General features: G+C 37.4%; 4 protein-coding genes across 5 annotated transcripts; 2 read left to right on the top strand and 2 right to left on the bottom strand.

Annotated features, from left to right (window-relative positions):
• Window positions 582-3,242, bottom strand: LOC18610158 (protein ABHD17B). Its single transcript, XM_007045666.2, has 6 exons — window positions 2,633-3,242; window positions 2,462-2,498; window positions 1,817-2,053; window positions 1,663-1,710; window positions 1,007-1,455; window positions 582-912 (listed from the first exon to the last, which is right to left on the bottom strand). Exons 1-6 carry the CDS (start codon window positions 2,932-2,934, stop codon window positions 840-842), a joined length of 1,146 nt encoding a protein of 381 aa, XP_007045728.2. The 5' UTR covers window positions 2,935-3,242; the 3' UTR covers window positions 582-839.
• On the top strand, window positions 6,344-8,171 carry LOC18610159 (root meristem growth factor 3). The gene is made up of 4 exons (XM_018115223.1): window positions 6,344-6,388; window positions 7,559-7,641; window positions 7,725-7,783; window positions 7,859-8,171. The coding sequence occupies exons 2-4, from the start codon at window positions 7,563-7,565 to the stop codon at window positions 8,075-8,077; spliced, it is 357 nt and encodes a 118-aa protein (XP_017970712.1). The 5' UTR covers window positions 6,344-6,388; window positions 7,559-7,562; the 3' UTR covers window positions 8,078-8,171.
• Window positions 8,521-16,638, bottom strand: LOC18610160 (putative pentatricopeptide repeat-containing protein At1g13630). 2 transcript variants are annotated; one of them, XM_018115961.1, is made up of 7 exons: window positions 15,986-16,638; window positions 13,521-15,661; window positions 12,658-12,824; window positions 11,548-11,626; window positions 11,160-11,275; window positions 11,005-11,060; window positions 8,521-8,884 (listed from the first exon to the last, which is right to left on the bottom strand). In XM_018115961.1, the coding sequence occupies exons 1-2, from the start codon at window positions 16,419-16,421 to the stop codon at window positions 13,602-13,604; spliced, it is 2,496 nt and encodes an 831-aa protein (XP_017971450.1). In that variant the 5' UTR covers window positions 16,422-16,638; the 3' UTR covers window positions 8,521-8,884; window positions 11,005-11,060; window positions 11,160-11,275; window positions 11,548-11,626; window positions 12,658-12,824; window positions 13,521-13,601. The 2 variants fall into 2 exon arrangements, with proteins under 2 accessions (XP_017971450.1, XP_017971449.1); XM_018115960.1 differs by lacking the exon at window positions 8,521-8,884 and having other exon boundaries at window positions 10,785-11,060.
• On the top strand, window positions 8,950-10,900 carry LOC18610161 (UDP-glycosyltransferase 89A2). Its single transcript, XM_007045671.2, has one exon. It carries the CDS (start codon window positions 9,311-9,313, stop codon window positions 10,754-10,756), a length of 1,446 nt encoding a protein of 481 aa, XP_007045733.2. The 5' UTR covers window positions 8,950-9,310; the 3' UTR covers window positions 10,757-10,900.

Here is a 17,185-nt window from a genome sequence, read left to right on the forward strand (position 1 = left end):
GCAAGGAAGACACTGCATCGGATGGAATATTGTGTTTTGTGGTTGACAACTTTGTAACTAGTGGCAGTCTCTTTTTATGGTGGTCCTTGTGTCATGTGTTCCATTTCTTGTACCCCCATTTGTATTTAATGTCGACTATGTGTTCGTTTTTAACTTTTGTATTGCCAGTTAGATAGTTAGATATGGCGTTGAGTGTGGATTGTGTAATGTTAGTCATGTATCAAGAGTTTGTTCTATCCTGTTCCTTCAAACTTTCTATTTCTTTATTAATGGAAATTTTATTTTGGCTGAGAAAAAACAAGGGAAAGATGGCTCCATGACTAAGTCAATCTGGAACTTTTTAGAATGAAGATTTTTCTTTAGTGGAAATATGGCAAACTGTTTAGCAAAATATGGACAAGGCCTTGCTTTCTTTTGAAAAGCAAATGCATTTGCTTACCATAGACGTTATGTTTCTGGTTTATAACTCAAACTTGTTCTTGAACTTTCTTTTCTGTCATCAACAATGGAAACCCATTTCCTATTTTCAACTGTGTCAACATGGTTGCGAAGAAAATCTTGATGTGCTGATATATATCATATATGAACTTCATATGCATAACCTATCATCTTCAATTACATTCTTCTTATTTCGAATTAAACCCGCAAAGGAATTACAAAAGGGGGGGAAAATAATGAAAGTTCTAGTGAGGATGTGTATGTATGATGCATGATTCCTGAAGAAACAGCAGCAATCATCATTACAGAAACATCCCCAACCCATAAACACAGGCAATGGAGAAAACGAAAATTTACAACCCCAAATGTGCAGTCACTGCTGGTGGGAAACACTTCGTTACTCAAACCTCAGCAGCTGTTTGCCTTAAACAATCAACATTGCACAGTCCAACAGATCGCACCATATCTCCCAAGCTGCCATGACCAATTCCAACAATCAATATTTAGAATAATGCAAAGAAAAAGGAGTACGAGGAGGAAAGGGTTTAATGATTCATAAGTATCTAACCGGTCAAAACTATTTCTTGCTCTCTCGGAATGATCCGTGCTGTTCCTGGCCTTCATACTTCGATCAATGCTCTTTCTTGATTTCTCTTTTTTGTCAGTGCTGGCTCTTGCTTTCTCTCTATTGTCTGTGCTTAGCCTAGACTTTTCTCTTTGCCCAAAACTTGGCCTACCCTTCTCTCTATGGTCAGTGCTTGCCCTGGATTTCTCCTTGATTTGGTCTGTGTTGTTTGGAGGTTGTTCCGACTGATCCTTGGGTTGCTCAGTTACATTACGAAGACGTGGTAGTTTCTCAATGGCTGATATGAACTTCCTAAGGTGCCTTAAGTACTCAGGGTAGAGTTCCAAATTACAATGGTTCCCACCTTTGAGCCATAATGGCTCGTACTTCTCTTTGCATAGCTCCCAAAGTTGCTTACCATGGGAGAAATCCACCACTTCATCTTCAGTTCCCTGCAAAAACATTGGTTAAATTGTTTCCTGAGACAACTTCATCCCAAATAAAATGAAAATAACATTCTAAATTCAAGTTTTGAGACAACGTCAGGTTATCATGGCGATGAAATCTGCAGTAGGTTCAACTGATCAAATTGTACACTTGGCATCAAATATGGCTTAATTCATCTGAATCATTCAGGACTAAAGGAAGTGCACACTCACATGAATTATCAGAACAGGGCAGTCAACTAGAGGAATTTTATCGATGTTCTGCAATAAAAGCAAAGGGGCATGTCTTTAATAAAGAGCAGAATTGTCACATCTTGAAACAGCAAAAACCTTAGTCCAATTGATGAACAGAGATTGAAACAGAAACCTTGTAAATGTCAAACCAGAATGTACGCTTCACAGGATACATGACACGGAGGCCAGACAAGATTGGACTGTGAAGAATTACAGCCCTCAAACAAGGCAACCTAATGGCTAGTTCCAGAGCAGGTCCACTCCCAACTGACTGCCCATACAATAAAGTGTCTTCCTGTTTAACTCCATAGGTCTCTTCCAGGCATTTGTAAGCTGCCTCTATGTCTGCATATGTGTCCTGCTCACTTGGCTAAGTGGCGAAGATGTATCAGAGCAATCGTCAGACTAAGTCTCAATCAATTTCCGAAGCAAAAAAGAAAAAAAAGAAGGCCAAGAAAAGCTTGACAAAGAAACTATTTTCTTTTTTTTTTTCTAAGCCATATGAACACCAAAAACAAATGTGCACATGGGATTTTGTTATCGTAGTAGGAGGAGAATTTTCCCATGAAGATAAACTAAATTGAAAAGTAAAATTGGTTTCATCTTCATATCTCCAGTCTCTCTCTCTCTCTCTCTCTCTCTCTCTCTCTTTTGACTTTCCACAATCTCAGCCAAAGCACACGTGCTGGTATATGTTGGGCTTGACCTAGCTAGATTGCTCACCAGTTTTCCAGTAAATTCTACATTGCAAAGGCCAAAGAACAAGACAGGAATATACCTTTCCAGAGGATTGTCCATATCCTGAGTAGTCGTATCTGCATCAACACAGAAAAAAAAATCACACTGATCCTCCTTGATTCTGAATTAACAACCTTTCTATCTTGTCAACTTTTACAGGGTTAAACTATGAAAAATCTGTGAACACTTAAGACATGTACAAAGTACTGACCCCATAAGATTAACATTAAGGTGGATACTGAGCTCAGTGAAAATGTGATACATCTGACCAAGATCAGCAGCGTTTCCATGAGAATACAGCACTGTCAATGAAGCTGATGGGTTCTTCACATACATGGCCACAATCTCATTCCCTCTCCTGGTAGTCAGCTTCATCACGTCCACGTTATCTCTCTGGTTAACATCCGAGATCCTCATTTTCCCAGTTGATTCATCCACAACTATGTTGTAGGAAGGCGGGTCCGGCGGGAAGAATGCAAATTTAGCTGCCATGGTTGATGTTGCAGTCCCCATTTTGATCCCAGAAACCACAAAGAATGATACAATTTGATGGTGATTATATGTTTTTGGTGTGACAAGTTGATAAGAAGTGCATGGTAAGGCTTTCAGGCTATGCCTAGACTTCGTGGTTAGCTTTTTTTCCTTTTTTGGAGGGTAAAAGAGTAGGAAGAGAACACAGAGTATATAGTGAATGAGACAAAAGAAGATTAGGAAATCAAGATCCTGGGATTTTGGTTGTTTATGTTTGGTTCTTGAGAAATTTTTGGCTTCAAGGGGAGAGAGTGAGAGGAAGCAAACATGGAAAGGACAAAGCAGTAGGGAGGAAATTCCTGTCGGTTACATTAACTAAGAGTGATTTCCGGCTTCAAAATGGTTACCAAAAGTTAATTGCATTCTTAATAAAATCAATACCATTAGATTATTATATCAGATTAAAGGTGTGACATATAGTACATAAATATATTTTGATTCTTTATAATTTGGGCAACAAAAAAATAAAACAAAACTCTTTTCCATTTTTTGAATTTTGAATTGCAATTACATGGCTCTTTGCTATGATAGAGTGGGCCAATCTGTTTAAGAGATAATTCAATGGCAGATGTGATTGGTTGTTAGATGTTCATCTTTCCTGTTTTCTTGTCTTTATGGGGACAGTGCTCAAGCAATAGTCTCATCCCTGAAGGGAAATGAAAATCATACAAAAATGGGCAATTTTTTGACAACAAAATCAACTTGTATGGTCTTATTTTTGTGATGTTTTTAATCTCAATTAGTCTGATGTTTTAGTTGTTTTTTGTTTCGTTTTATGATCTTATTTTCTGACCTCCCATTGTAGGCGCCCATCATCTCCAACAATTGCTTGGAGATTCCTCGACAGGGTTGGCTTCTCATCCTCTATTTGACATGGCAAGAAGAGATTAAGAAAAAAGATAGAATCTCTATATGACCTGCGCTTTGCTATGTGATGATATGGTTTACGATATAAATTTAGGTTTTAGACGTATTTATATGAACAGAATTTTATCAAATTCTTATTTATGTAATTTGTTTTAACCACCCTTTTGATTTTAATTGAGATTTTTTTTTCTAACTTTCATGATTCTTATTAAAATATTCAGATTTAGTTGTACAGAAGAAGTGTTATATTTCTAGGCTTTCTCTGTTCCCTTTATCAAAGCCTAGCTGCTAGCTAGCCCTTCCATTGTTAGTCTAGAGTGTCCAAATTAAACCTTTCCCTTGCACGCGTTTCGTTTCTATATTCCAAGTTGATTCATCCTGAAGTTTGCTTTCCATGACTCCAGCATTGATCCATTAGGCAAAATAAAATAAAATTAAAAAGGATTTGAAAATTAGAGAAAAATATGAATTTTTAAATTTTGTATGCAAGAAAAAGTGGAGGAATGATGAGGTGGTGGGGGCTAATGAGCATATAGAAATTGAAAAGAAAAATGTATGAGGTACTGATGTGGGTCTACTTTGGGAGAGGAGAGGGAACATTCATGATTACATATAAGTACATTAATATTATATTATCTTTGTTTGACTTTGAAGCATCAATTAGCAGTTTATGTTTTAGTTCTGTTCCATCCATGGTTTAAGCTTCTCCCTTGTCCAGGAAGAACCTAGTATCAAATCTAAATATATGTTTTTATCCGAGATGAAATTAGATTCTAACACGTTTAATTAGAGAATGTATATATCCAAAAACCAAAATACAAACACATACATCTCGATTTAATGAGTATTGTCACAATCCTACGAGATCATGTATCTATATATTTGAGCAAGCAAATATATCTTTATCCTTTTATGGGGCATTTAAATTACCAAGCATGCAATGCCAGTCGTATTATTAGCTTGATGGAGTTGTTCAGATTTCTATATATAACATGGCCAACTTTCAAACTGTTGAGTGGGGATTCATCCTGAAAGGAGCAATAATTGGAAACAGAAGAAATGCTGGCTTTCTCCCGTAGTTCCACTCGATTGTGTGATTAGGTGTCTTTTTAGTTCACGAGTTTAAGTTGTAATCTCCTCATGCAAGTGTCAGGCTTAGAGCCTTAAAGATTCTATCTCTTTATATTCACATGAGATCATCTTAAATTCTTAATATACATCTAATGTGAATTTGAAAGTATTTTATGTCACTTAAATTTAAAAGATATCACGAATTAAAACTCATAAGATCATTGAATTTTTTTTATAAAAATGTTATAAATTACTCATGAAAATTATTATATGATTTAAATCGGTCAAATCTTATATTGAATATGTTTTAAAATGATTTTGAACATATATATAAAAAAAGGATCATTTCACTTAATAGATTAATCTTCGTTTAGATTAAGGATCAAGCTCCTGACATAAGCATGCAGTGAAAAGGTCTTTCATGAAGACTATTGGTAATTAATTCAGTATCATGGCACTGGACCAAAAAAGTTATGATTATTTTCAGAACTTGGTATCTGGATGTTCCTCATCGATCCTTGTTAAGCAAATCAATGGTCAACGGCTAGATTGATCTCTTCCATCCAAATGGTCCATAAGACCAATCTCTATGAATCAATTGCAGGCAGTAGATACAATCTCCAGATTGTTTCGAAGCTTTGAGTATTGACTGAGTTTGAAGAAGCAAAGTAAACTCCATGCGGTACCTAGCAACTAGCTGGCTAGCACGCTGTAAAGAGATATCAAACAAAGGGGCCGGGTAATACAAAGGAAATGAACAACTGTAATGGGCTGAGTCTTGGATCACTTGGTTTGTTTTCCTTCGTAAATTTCTAGTCTTTTCCGAACTGGGTTTGAGGTAGGATGGACCATACATACACCATAGCCAGCCAGCCCTACTCAATTTCTGCCTGAAAATGCGATCTGATCTGACAGAAAACCTGGGCTCTGACCATCAGAAGAGTAGACGGTAACTGGCCTACTGTTGCCCATGGTTACCCATCAACAGGCGTCTGGAAGTGATCAAATTTTGTCACTGTGAACCCCCGAAAGTGACACTAAAAAGGGGATTGGTTTCACCAACCAAATAAAGGAAAGATTAAAATGGAAACTCAGAATTGGTTTCACCAAGCAATTAAGGTAAGATATTCAAAGAATTTTAGCTAATGATGATGCTTGTAAATGCCAAAGAAAATTATATCAAAATGACTTAGCCAGCAAGGACAGCTTGCTAATACCAGATATTCCTGGCAATTTGCCATTTTCATTTTTCTCTCTGCAATTCTCCCCTTCAATGTTTTCTTTTTTTTTTTCTTTTATGAAATTTTGTTCTCCAACTACGGTTCGTACTAGATATGTGGTGGCCATGTGGCAGAACATGCCTGTGGCTGCAGTTCGATACGCTGTCGCACAAATTTCGAGTGGTGAAAATATGTTTTACCGGTGGTGGCTTAGGCCTCGTTTTTCTCCGGGGAACACCCACAGAATCATTCAAACGAAGTTGGAATAAACGCTTTAGGTATTCTAATTCCTATGTTTCCGAAGCCCTGTCACTGCTTTTCACGTTGTCAATATATATATAATATTTTGTATTTTATTGATTCTATGTTTTCAATTTCTTCCTCTCTTTGTTCTAACAAAATTATAGCATCTAAGAATTTAGAACACAAAAGTGTATTTTATTCTTGATACTTAATTTGACAGTGAAACCAATACTGTTTAGATTAATTATTAGGAATCTGTATGCTATCATCTTCCTCCTCTTTGATTTATTAACTGTGTAATAAGTAGAATTTTAAATGTAGGAGAAGGGATTTAATCTTATCAATCAATTATATTTATTAACATATGAGTTCACTCGTAAACTCACATGATAATTAATCTTTGTGTGAAAAAAATCAATTTTATACCCAAAAATAAATTCACCCTGCAAATTTTGTAAGTTCATAGGAGTGAAAATGGTCTAAACCGTTCAAAATTTTCATGTTATTTATGGGGAATAGTAGCCTAGTCATTTGGAGAAACCATATACCAGCTGCTGGGCAAACCAAACAAAGCTTCGTTTGTCTCGTTGAATACATGGCGGCAGACAGGCGCAAAACACACGTACCTTACATTCTACGCTATCGTACGCACCACCTCTAACACCATGCAGCTTGTATGGACCACCCCATCCCTTGATCTCTCTGTTCATTTCACCTCGGCATAGCTACCATAGCTTCGGTGTTTTCCATACAAATTGTTACCAAGAAGCCCTTTCATGACACCCAGTTTTTTATCTTGGACCTTGAAGCAAGTAGTGGCACTTTTATCATATGATAATTTTTTGTGATTGGAAAAAAGCTTTGAGATTCCCATATAGTTGAATCTCGTTGACACATGTGGTTCGAGGGGTTCAAATGCAGTATTATATTTTATTCAATGTTCTTTCATGTATAATTATATTCTTGTATAAATATATCTATATATATATATATATATATATATATATATATATATATATGAGAAAAAGGCCCGAGGTTGGAACCAATCATAGTCTTAATATCTTTGACTTAGGTTTTATTACATAGGTGCTAGAATCTATATTTTGACCTGCTTCTGATCTCCCTAGCTATAAAGCCTTTGCTTCTGTTTTCATTTACTCTTCTGCTAATTATTTGTTAATTACTAACCCACGTTCCCTGTGAAGAAAGATGGCAGCTGGGAGGGTAACATGCCTCTTGATTTTACTTCTGTTTGCTAGCTGGATCTCCTTTGCACAAGCCAGCCAAGGTATAAGTAGTATCAATTGAGCATTCAATGTAGTATATATGGTTTAGGATTGTTGAATTCATTGTAGTTTTTCTTTTATTCAGGTGGGGGTATTCCAGATTCAAACCATAAGACAGCTTCAACCGGAAAGGTGATGATTAAGGTAGCTGCACTAATTCTAATTTAAACTCTTCCATGATAGATGTTGCTATATCTGAAAATTTTTTTGTTTAATCAGGGGCTTCTGGATGGTGAACGCGGTGTGACTGCTGCTACAAACAAAAACTTGCTAGGAGGAAGAAAAATGGTGGTTGACAGGCAAATGAAGGTGAAGGATGTGAGAAGTGGCGGGGAACAAACTGTCAGTCATTCCTCTGACGAAGTGGATGAGTCAGGTTTCGTGGCTTTCAATGCTGATTATCATGCGCCGAGGCACCACCCGCCCAAGAATAACTGAGACAGATAACATACTGTAGCCAATAAAGAATGCTAAACAATATAGCGCTGAGGAATGTTCAAAATACAGTTCTGGCTTTTGCTTGTATCTATGAATGTTAAAAGATAGCTAAGCTTCCATTTTTTTTCCTTTCTCTTTTCCTACTTGCCAGCTTCCCTCTCTTTTGCTCCATGCTGCTGGATTAGATTGTCTTAAATCTGCTAAGGTTTGGAAGGTTGGCGGGGCTTCTCAAGCTGCGGCTGTAATGTTAAATTGTTAATATAACAGAGGCCAAAGCTATGGCCCCCTAGCTATAAGTTTTTCCCAATGGATGTATTTGGCTTTACCAATAAGGCTAAAGTAAATTCGGAACCAAATAGTTATGAGTATGGGAATTCAATCCCTGTTAATTATAAAGGGAGATCTTCTGTCTAATGCTACATTTAGAGTTTATTTGGTACTCAATTTGTTGCTCTGTGCAAACACTATAAGTTTCATTCCTCTCCTTCAAAGCTTATGTATACTTAACCATTATCATTATATATATGAATTTATATTTGAAGCATTACCAACGTATGACACTTGTATGCACTGTCAACAGTAAATCAAATGTCGTAAATAGTCATTTTGTAACCCATCTCTAAGGGGCTCAAAGCTTTTCAAAGTCCATGGAAAGTCCCAATGGTTCGCAAGTACCCATAACCAACTGAGCCAAGCCATTTCATCTTTCATGAGCTCTCCAACTCCCGCAAGTTTTAGGTCCCCATGAACTGACCCATCTGATCGAGTTTAGGTCGTGGTGCCACAACCATGGTGTCTCGAAATGATCTGACAAACAGCATGAGGAGATAAATATTAATCATTTATTTTTCATGAATAATTGAATTGTACGAACACTTTAACATACCTAAATATCTAAAGTTAACATGTTTTAATAGTTATGGGCCAGTTACTTTAGTAGGGAGATATTACATATTTGTAAAGTTGTATGTGAATTAAGGAGATTTAGCAGAACAAAATGTAGAATTAACCCTTCTAGCTATCAGATCATTGACCATCCTAATCAGAATTTTTGTCTAAAACTCAAGTAATTGTACTAACAAATTTCTAAGGAGTGTTTTTTCACACACGAATCCACTTTCAGGTAGCTATGTCTTCACGCTCCACCATATATTATTTGCCAGGGTCACTTGTCAAGTCAACTCACCAATTCTTCATCTCTTTTCAGCTGAACTAGCTGCAGTCTCTGGAGCGATGGAGTCCACCGACAGGAGCCCCAAGGCCTCTCACTCTCACCCTCACCCCCACATCCTGGTGTTTCCATACCCAGCCCATGGCCACATGCTCGCTCTTCTCGACCTCATCCACCAACTCGCTCTCCGTGGTCTAACCATCACCATCTTAATCACCCCTAAAAACCTCCCATTACTCTCTTCTCTCCTCTCCTCCCATCCTTCCTCCATCACTCCCCTCGTCCTCCCTTTCCCTTCTCACCCTCTCATCCCACCCGGAGTCGAACACGTTAAAGACCTTGGCAACACAGGGAACCTACCCATCATGGCCGCCTTAGGCAAACTTCGCGACCCTTTAATCCACTGGTTCAACTCTCACCCCAACCCTCCAATTGCCATCCTCTCCGATTTCTTCCTTGGTTGGACACAACACCTGGCGACCCACTTGAACATCCCCAGGATCGCTTTCTTCTCAGTAGGTGTGTTTTTGGCTTCTGTCTTCGACTATATTTGGAACAATGTTGAAAATTTGACGCCTTTGAGCGAAGTCGAGTTCAACTATCTCCATGGATCCCCGGTCTTCAAGCAGGAACATTTGCCATCCGTGTTTAAACTCTACAAGAGATCAGATCCTGATTGGGAGTTCGTCAAGGATGGCTTGGTTGCAAATACAAAGAGTTGGGGTTGCGTTTTTAATTACTTTGATGCTTTGGGAACTGAGCATGTTCGATGTTTCAAGACACAAGTAGGTCATGATCGTGTCTTCACTGTCGGGCCGCTTAGTTTGACAAGCCCGGATGTATCGGGGCGGGGCAATTCGGGTTCGGAGTCTGACCGGAATGACCGTGTGTTGGCTTGGCTTGACGGATGCCCCGATGGGTCTGTTGTTTATGTTTGCTTTGGGAGTCAAAAGCTGTTGAGAAAGGAACAAATGGAAGCCTTGGCTAACGGGCTTGAAAAGAGCGGGACGCGTTTTATCTGGGTGGTGAAAACGGGTACGACCAAACAGCAAGAAGACGGGTATGGTGTCGTACCCGATGGGTTCGAGGAGCGGGTGGCCGATCGGAGTATGGTGATCAAAGGGTGGGCCCCACAAGCGTTGATATTGAGTCACAAGGCGGTGGGTGGGTTTCTGAGCCATAGCGGGTGGAACTCGGTGCTGGAAGGGATAGTGGGTGGAGTCATGATACTGGCTTGGCCCATGGAAGCCGACCAGTTTGTGAACGCCAGGCTCCTGGTGGAGGATGTGGGTGTGGGTGTGGGTGTTAGGGTGTGTGAAGGTGCTGACTCGGTTCCTGACTCAGATGAATTGGGTCGGATCATCGCTAAGTCGATGAATGAGGGTGGAGTGAAGGCAAAGGCTAAGGAACTGAAACAGAAGGCTTTGGCTGCAACAAGTGATGGTGGGAGCTCCATGAAGGATTTGGATAGATTTGTAAGAGAATTGGATCAACTTAGAGAAAGCTAGATCCTGCTTTCCTCTATCAGCCCCAATAAAAATTCAATTCCACTCTTTAAATATGAATACATGTAAGCAAATCCTATGTTCGAGTGCTAATGACATTCTACTGTCAGATTCCAAATATTCCATATATAAATTTCAGTTGATTCATAGAAGATGTGTTGGCATAGGTTATGTCTTCTCAATAGACAACACCTTAGGATGAAAAATAGGTGTTAAACATGTGCTGACAGATAATCTTACACGAGCCTCACTTCATATACTTGCTAATGGCATCCTGATATAACCATCATGCACAAATTTCTCCCCCCTACATAACATGTCAATAGAGAAGATGTCAGTCATTAACATTGTAAAGACTTTCATTGTTCGTGCTAAGCACAAGAAGGAAAATGGTGAAACTTCTTACTTTTTCAGGAATGATGGTGGTCGATGCATAAAAGTGTTGACTACAAATCTTCCAGTATGTTGATGAATGTGTCCGCTGTGTCTGATACGAGCAACTAGCCAACGGATCGATACAAGCTGTTAAATCAGATGCTAAGAAGCACGAATGGAAAAAAGAGAAGTGGAATTCGAATTAAAAAAATGGAGAGGGGACCTCCCTAGTAACAGCAATCATCTGATATAGGGGACCTCCCTACATCAGCTACAATTGAGAAAAGAAATATGAAAACCAGTGTTCTAAAATGCAATTAAGCCCTATGAAGTTGAACATAGCTATAACAACCAATCTTGCCAATTCAAGATGTCAACAGTTAGCTTTTATTAATGATAAAAAAACCATGTTAGCTCACCAATAAGAATTTGCAATTAAAGCATTCTGAGATCTGCCCAAACATTCCTAATCCCTGGAGTAGTCGTCCACAGGTGCACCTGCTTGAACAAATAGCAATACCACCATCAAGAATATATCACTAGTCGGGCATAAATTGAAGCTGGTTTGTCTTCTCCTTGCATAAATTAGGCATAAGGGAATTTTGTAGCAAAATCAAACAGCCATGAAAGATGGCATCCCCTCTTCCCTAGAGAAATGGATCAGAAGAAATGGGGCTTTTTTTTTTTTCTGAAAGTTAGAAGAAATGGGGCATTTTTTTCTTTTTGAAGGTTAGAAGAAATGGGACTTTGTTCAAGTTTCTTGATGCAATTATGTTATCCAAGAGATTACATGTATGCATATGTGCCTGCATGTGCACATATGTATATGCATGCATATACTTTAGCGATCCTAGTTGATAGCATAGTCCCTGATTAAATATTTTAATACCATACCTGTTCATCTTTTTATTTGAAAATTTCCCTCAGCTCGGGGTGGTTATCGTGGAACAGGAAAAATAAATCTTTATGAGCTAGCAAAAAGGAAAAAGGGTGAGGCTCTATAGATTTTGGACTAAGATTACATTTGAAGGAAATTGAAAATTGAAGTAGCCTAATTAGATTGGTTTACAAAACCTTGTCAATACTCAAAAACCTCTACTTCCAAATCTACAAGTATGCCATTAGATATTCAAGTTTCTAAAATGAACCGGTAATCTTTACATGAGAGATATGTAGCCGAATCCATCCCATATTGTAGGGTCACTCTAAGCTTTCATGTGGATCAAAACATGCATTCAGACATGCAGAAGTAACCTTATTACAGTCTCGTTCCATTTCCTCCTCTTCCAATTATACTCCAAGACACAAATTACAAGGCAATACCTTTTCTAGCCTCTAAATCACATATTCCATGCTCAAATAAAAACCTCTAATCTTGGTTTAGAATGGAAAGGCTTAGATTTTTCTTTTTTCTTTTTTCCTTTTAATTTTGTTTTAATAATCTTACTGGCTTCTATTCGTTCTGAAACTATGATTATAAATAAACTGCAGTGCATAACTAGTAGAAACAGGCTGAAAAGCACACTTACCATTATATAAATCATTAAGATGAAGGGTACATTCTGTGCAATATCACAGCCTATCAAACTGTTGGCATCTTCTTCAAAAGCTGATTACCCTTGGGTACTTGAGCTTCAATTTTACTGATGTAGGTTTCCTATTGTGCAAATTACTCTCCATGCCTCATTTCATAAACCTATAAAATAAACATGTTTATATATCTAGACAGATAAATGGCACTAAAAAATAGTTCAATGCAGTTCAAATAGTTCCAATACAAAATTTTATGGAAAAAAAATGAGGCAGCACTCAACCATGAGAAAATGAAGTCATAAGACATCAAGAATCTTAAAATTAAGTACAAAAATCACATTCACCATCCCAATGTTAATAAAGTATAAGACAACTAATAGGGTTTACCTTGGCCAATCGTGCACTTAGTGTATTCATGAATAAAGGATGCAAACCACATTCACCATCCCAATCTTTATAATAGATAAGACAATTAATAAGGTATACCTCAGCCTATCGTTTTATACTTCAAGCACTTAGTATTATTTGATAATTAAAGAACAGAAATTATTTTCATTGCACAGCAATATTCTTTCTAGTACTAAGATTACAAATAAATGACACAAGACACATATAAAATTGGGGAAAGGAAAGGGAAAATAGTAAAAGCCTTCCCATGCCTTAAAGAACACTTTAAGTATTATGTAACTAGGCTTTTATTAGCCTAACTGTTGTCATTTCCACAATATTGTTTGTTCCTTATTACAATTCAGAGGGAGGGAAAGCATTATGCTTGTTCCATTAGGACTATATAACTTAACCCTGCAGTGAAGCAGTGAAAACCATGAGAAACATATATTTATAATGTAATGTTCTATACCTTCGAGTAATGAACCTCAGCATCATCAATTAGGCAGTGATGGAATAAAGGATGCATTAAAAATTATATATCATCATTTTCTCATAACCTCTGAGGAAGTAAGCCAGATTTGATCATCCAAGCAAGCATTTTATAAACTGAAATGAGGTCACCACACTGATGGTAAGCATTGAGCAATACTTCACAAATTTCATGATCTGGAGAAATGCCATAAGATAACATCATACAGAAAAAATGTTGTGCCTCAGTTATCAAACACCTTTTGCACAATCTATTGATAACTGCACTATAATCTCTCACCGAAATTTCAAAGCCCTTTTCCACCATTTGGCAGAAGAACATGAATGCACGGTGCACATCACCCTTCACACAATGTGCTTTGATTATAGTGGTGTAAGCAACTTTGGTCAAATTGACATTTTGTTCTAGAAGAGAAATCAGAAGCTTATCAGCATCCTTAAGGTTACCATATACACAGAGACAATTTATGAGAATATTATATGTGACAGGTGTGGGCTCAAGATTATTCAGCAACATCTCATTCACTAACTTAAAAGCCTTTTTAATGTTTTGAGCTTTGCAGAAACACTGGATGATGGTATTATATGTTACTTGATCCAGGTTTAAACCCTTATCACACATACTGTGAAGTAATTGGACAGCTTCTTGCAACTTCCGCTGTTTACATAGTGCTTTGATAAATACAGTGTAAGTGACATGAGTTGGAACAATACATTTTGCATCCATCTCTTGAAGCAACTCTAGGATGCAGTGCATATTTCCATCTTCACAATATGCATTCATAAGAGTGGTGTATGTCACAGCAGTTGGCTCTGAGCCATGAAGCCTGATAGTGTCCATGAATCTTCTTGCCTCAGGAAAGTTTCTTCTTTTGCAGAACCCATGAATGAGAGAATTAAAAGTGACAACAGTAGGAGTAATCCCTCTTCTAGTTATTAGTTTATATAACTCTACAGCCTCTTCAACATTACCATCCCTTACATACCCATCAATCATAATATTATACAGAACAATATCCTGCACCCAGTTATTCATTATCAAAGAATCAAAATACCTTCTTGCCTCCAATATCATCCCCTTCTCACATAGACTCAACAGAATGGCCCCACTTGAAATTGAATTTGGCGAAATTCTCTTTAAGCACATTTCTTTGTATAGATGAAGAGCCCTTTGCACTTCTCCTTGCTTGCAGAGCCCATGAATAAGGATGGAATATGTTACATGATCCGGTTCCAAGCCATTAGCTTCCATCTCATACAGCAACACCAGTGCCTCATCAACCTGTCCACTCTTACACAAACTGCTGAGTAATACACTGTATGAGAAGACACTCAACTGAAAACCACGTGAAAGCATCTCCTGCCGCAACTTTAATCCTTCCTCGACATTCCCAGTCTGGCAATGGCCACATATGAGTATCGTATATGTAACAAGATCTGGATTCAACCCTCTATTTAACATACTTTGAATAACCTTCCAAGCCCCATTCATCAGACCAAGTAGATGGTACCCTTTGGTGAGAATATTATATGTCACAATATCAGGCTCTAACCCATGCTTCTCCATGTCATTTGTGAATTCTAATGCTTCCTCCATGGAACCAGCTATACATAGTCCATGAATAAGAATATTGTAACTGTATGCATCAGGAACTAGTCCAAACTTAAGCATCATGCAAAAAAATGATTTTGCAACATCAGCAAAACCTAATTTGCAATATCTTGACATTATTGTGTTGAACGAAACAACAGAAGGCCCAAGCGTCTTTGCTTCAATTTCTCGCAGGAATGTAACAGCATCCTGTACCTTGGATTGCCCACAAAGGCCATCTATGATTATCGAATTAGTTTGCTTGCTCTGGGTAGTTCCAGTAGCTTTGATTTCATTATACACATCCCACATCATATCAGTATGCCTCAAGTTGTATAAAAGACTATTATAGGTCAGTATTGAAGCATGCAACTTCAGGTCCTTCATCTTTGCAATAACATAGAGAGCATCATGAACCATCTCAGATCTTGAATAAGCAAAAGCCAACATATCCCATACCAAACTGTTCTTGTCCCAGTCCCTAAAGCCATTCAAAAGGAGCTCACAAAGTGAAGGAGCAGAACCAGAGCCTATCAGAAATCACACAAAATCTATAAACAAAAAAATGAGCAGCATTTCAAATCTTTGGCCAAAAAAAAAGGAAAAACTTTTTAGCTAAAAATCATTTGGGTAATCATCTGGGATCACGATTACTACACCCAGATGTAAAGCAAGGCTAGTTTGACATAAATGCCATTTGCAACAACTAACAGTACATATCACTAATTAAAAATGCTAGGAAATGTACAATGATTTTTCTATGAATAGAAACCAAAATAACAAAAAAAATGAAAAAAAATTTCTAGTGAAACGCACCATAGAGTTTAAAAAAATCAATACCCCAAAAACAATACCTTCCTCTTTTAACATTTGCACCAAAAAAAACCGCAACTCCTTGAGCCGCCTCTGTCCCGCCAAAACATGGGCCACAACGAACAGTGAGAACCTTGAATGCCGGAACCTATACTCATTCCTCATAAAATCAAAGAAAACCACTGCAAAATCAGGGCTTTCAACTCTCAGACAATTTATAATTTTATCAACCTGTAACTGATTCAAACTCAAAACCATGTTCCTAAAATAATCCCCAGCTAAAAACCTCCTAAAACCCAATTTTTTCAACCCAGAAAGGATCTCAAAAACAGGGTCTTTAGGGGGCTGGAAAATATAGGGTTCCTCTTCTACGAGATTGGCAACGGAGACTGAAGGTCTGAAGAAGATTATGGAAGAAAGGGGGGAGAGACTGTGAGGTTTTGCCAGGAAACTGAAGGGTTTCCATTTATTGAGCATGGAAAATCAGGGTTTAGGGTTTTAGGGTGTCACCTTTTAGAAATGGTGATAACTATTCAGTAGGGGTTTGCTCTGAGAGAAAGTGGGAGAGAGGGTTCCAAATTGAGAGTACAGGGTTTTAGGGTTTAAGAGAGCCGTTAGTTAGTTTCCCGGCAATTTCAAAGACCTCCGAGAGAAAGAGAGGGTTTAGCTTATAGACGGATAGGCAAACGGGGAAGATGACTCATTTCTCCCGTGGAAGTTCGTTCATAAATAGAAACGGCGTCACTTTGGTTGAAACTGCAGATTCTGACAGGTAAATGGGCACTTTTGATTTTTAACCATTTTTTAGTTTCCACAAACCTTTCTTTTTAAAAATAACTTTCATACATTTTCGCTTTATTATCTTACAATTTAATATAATTATTAGATTTTATTTTATTTATGTATGGTAATTTCAATTTTTAATATTTGATCAATTTTTAACTAAATCAATAAAAAATCGAACAAATAATATATTAATAAAATATTATATATATTATTTTTAATACTTTTTCTTATTCCTCTTAAAAAATTCTTTTTCTTTCTATTTATATATGTGTGGGGGCATGTGTGTATATATATATATATAATTATTTTTCAATTTTGATATAATTGCTCAAGTGGATAAAGTAGTTCAATCTTCATTTGATTTGATAATTCCTCACAATATTGGTTCGGTTTGATTTTTCATTCAACAATTTTGATTTTTTTGGTTTTTGAATTTTTAACATCGAATCAATTGG

The sequence above is a fragment of the Theobroma cacao genome, chromosome 2 (genome assembly GCF_000208745.1).
Source record: "Theobroma cacao cultivar B97-61/B2 chromosome 2, Criollo_cocoa_genome_V2, whole genome shotgun sequence".
Classification (NCBI taxonomy): Eukaryota; Viridiplantae; Streptophyta; class Magnoliopsida; order Malvales; family Malvaceae; genus Theobroma; species Theobroma cacao.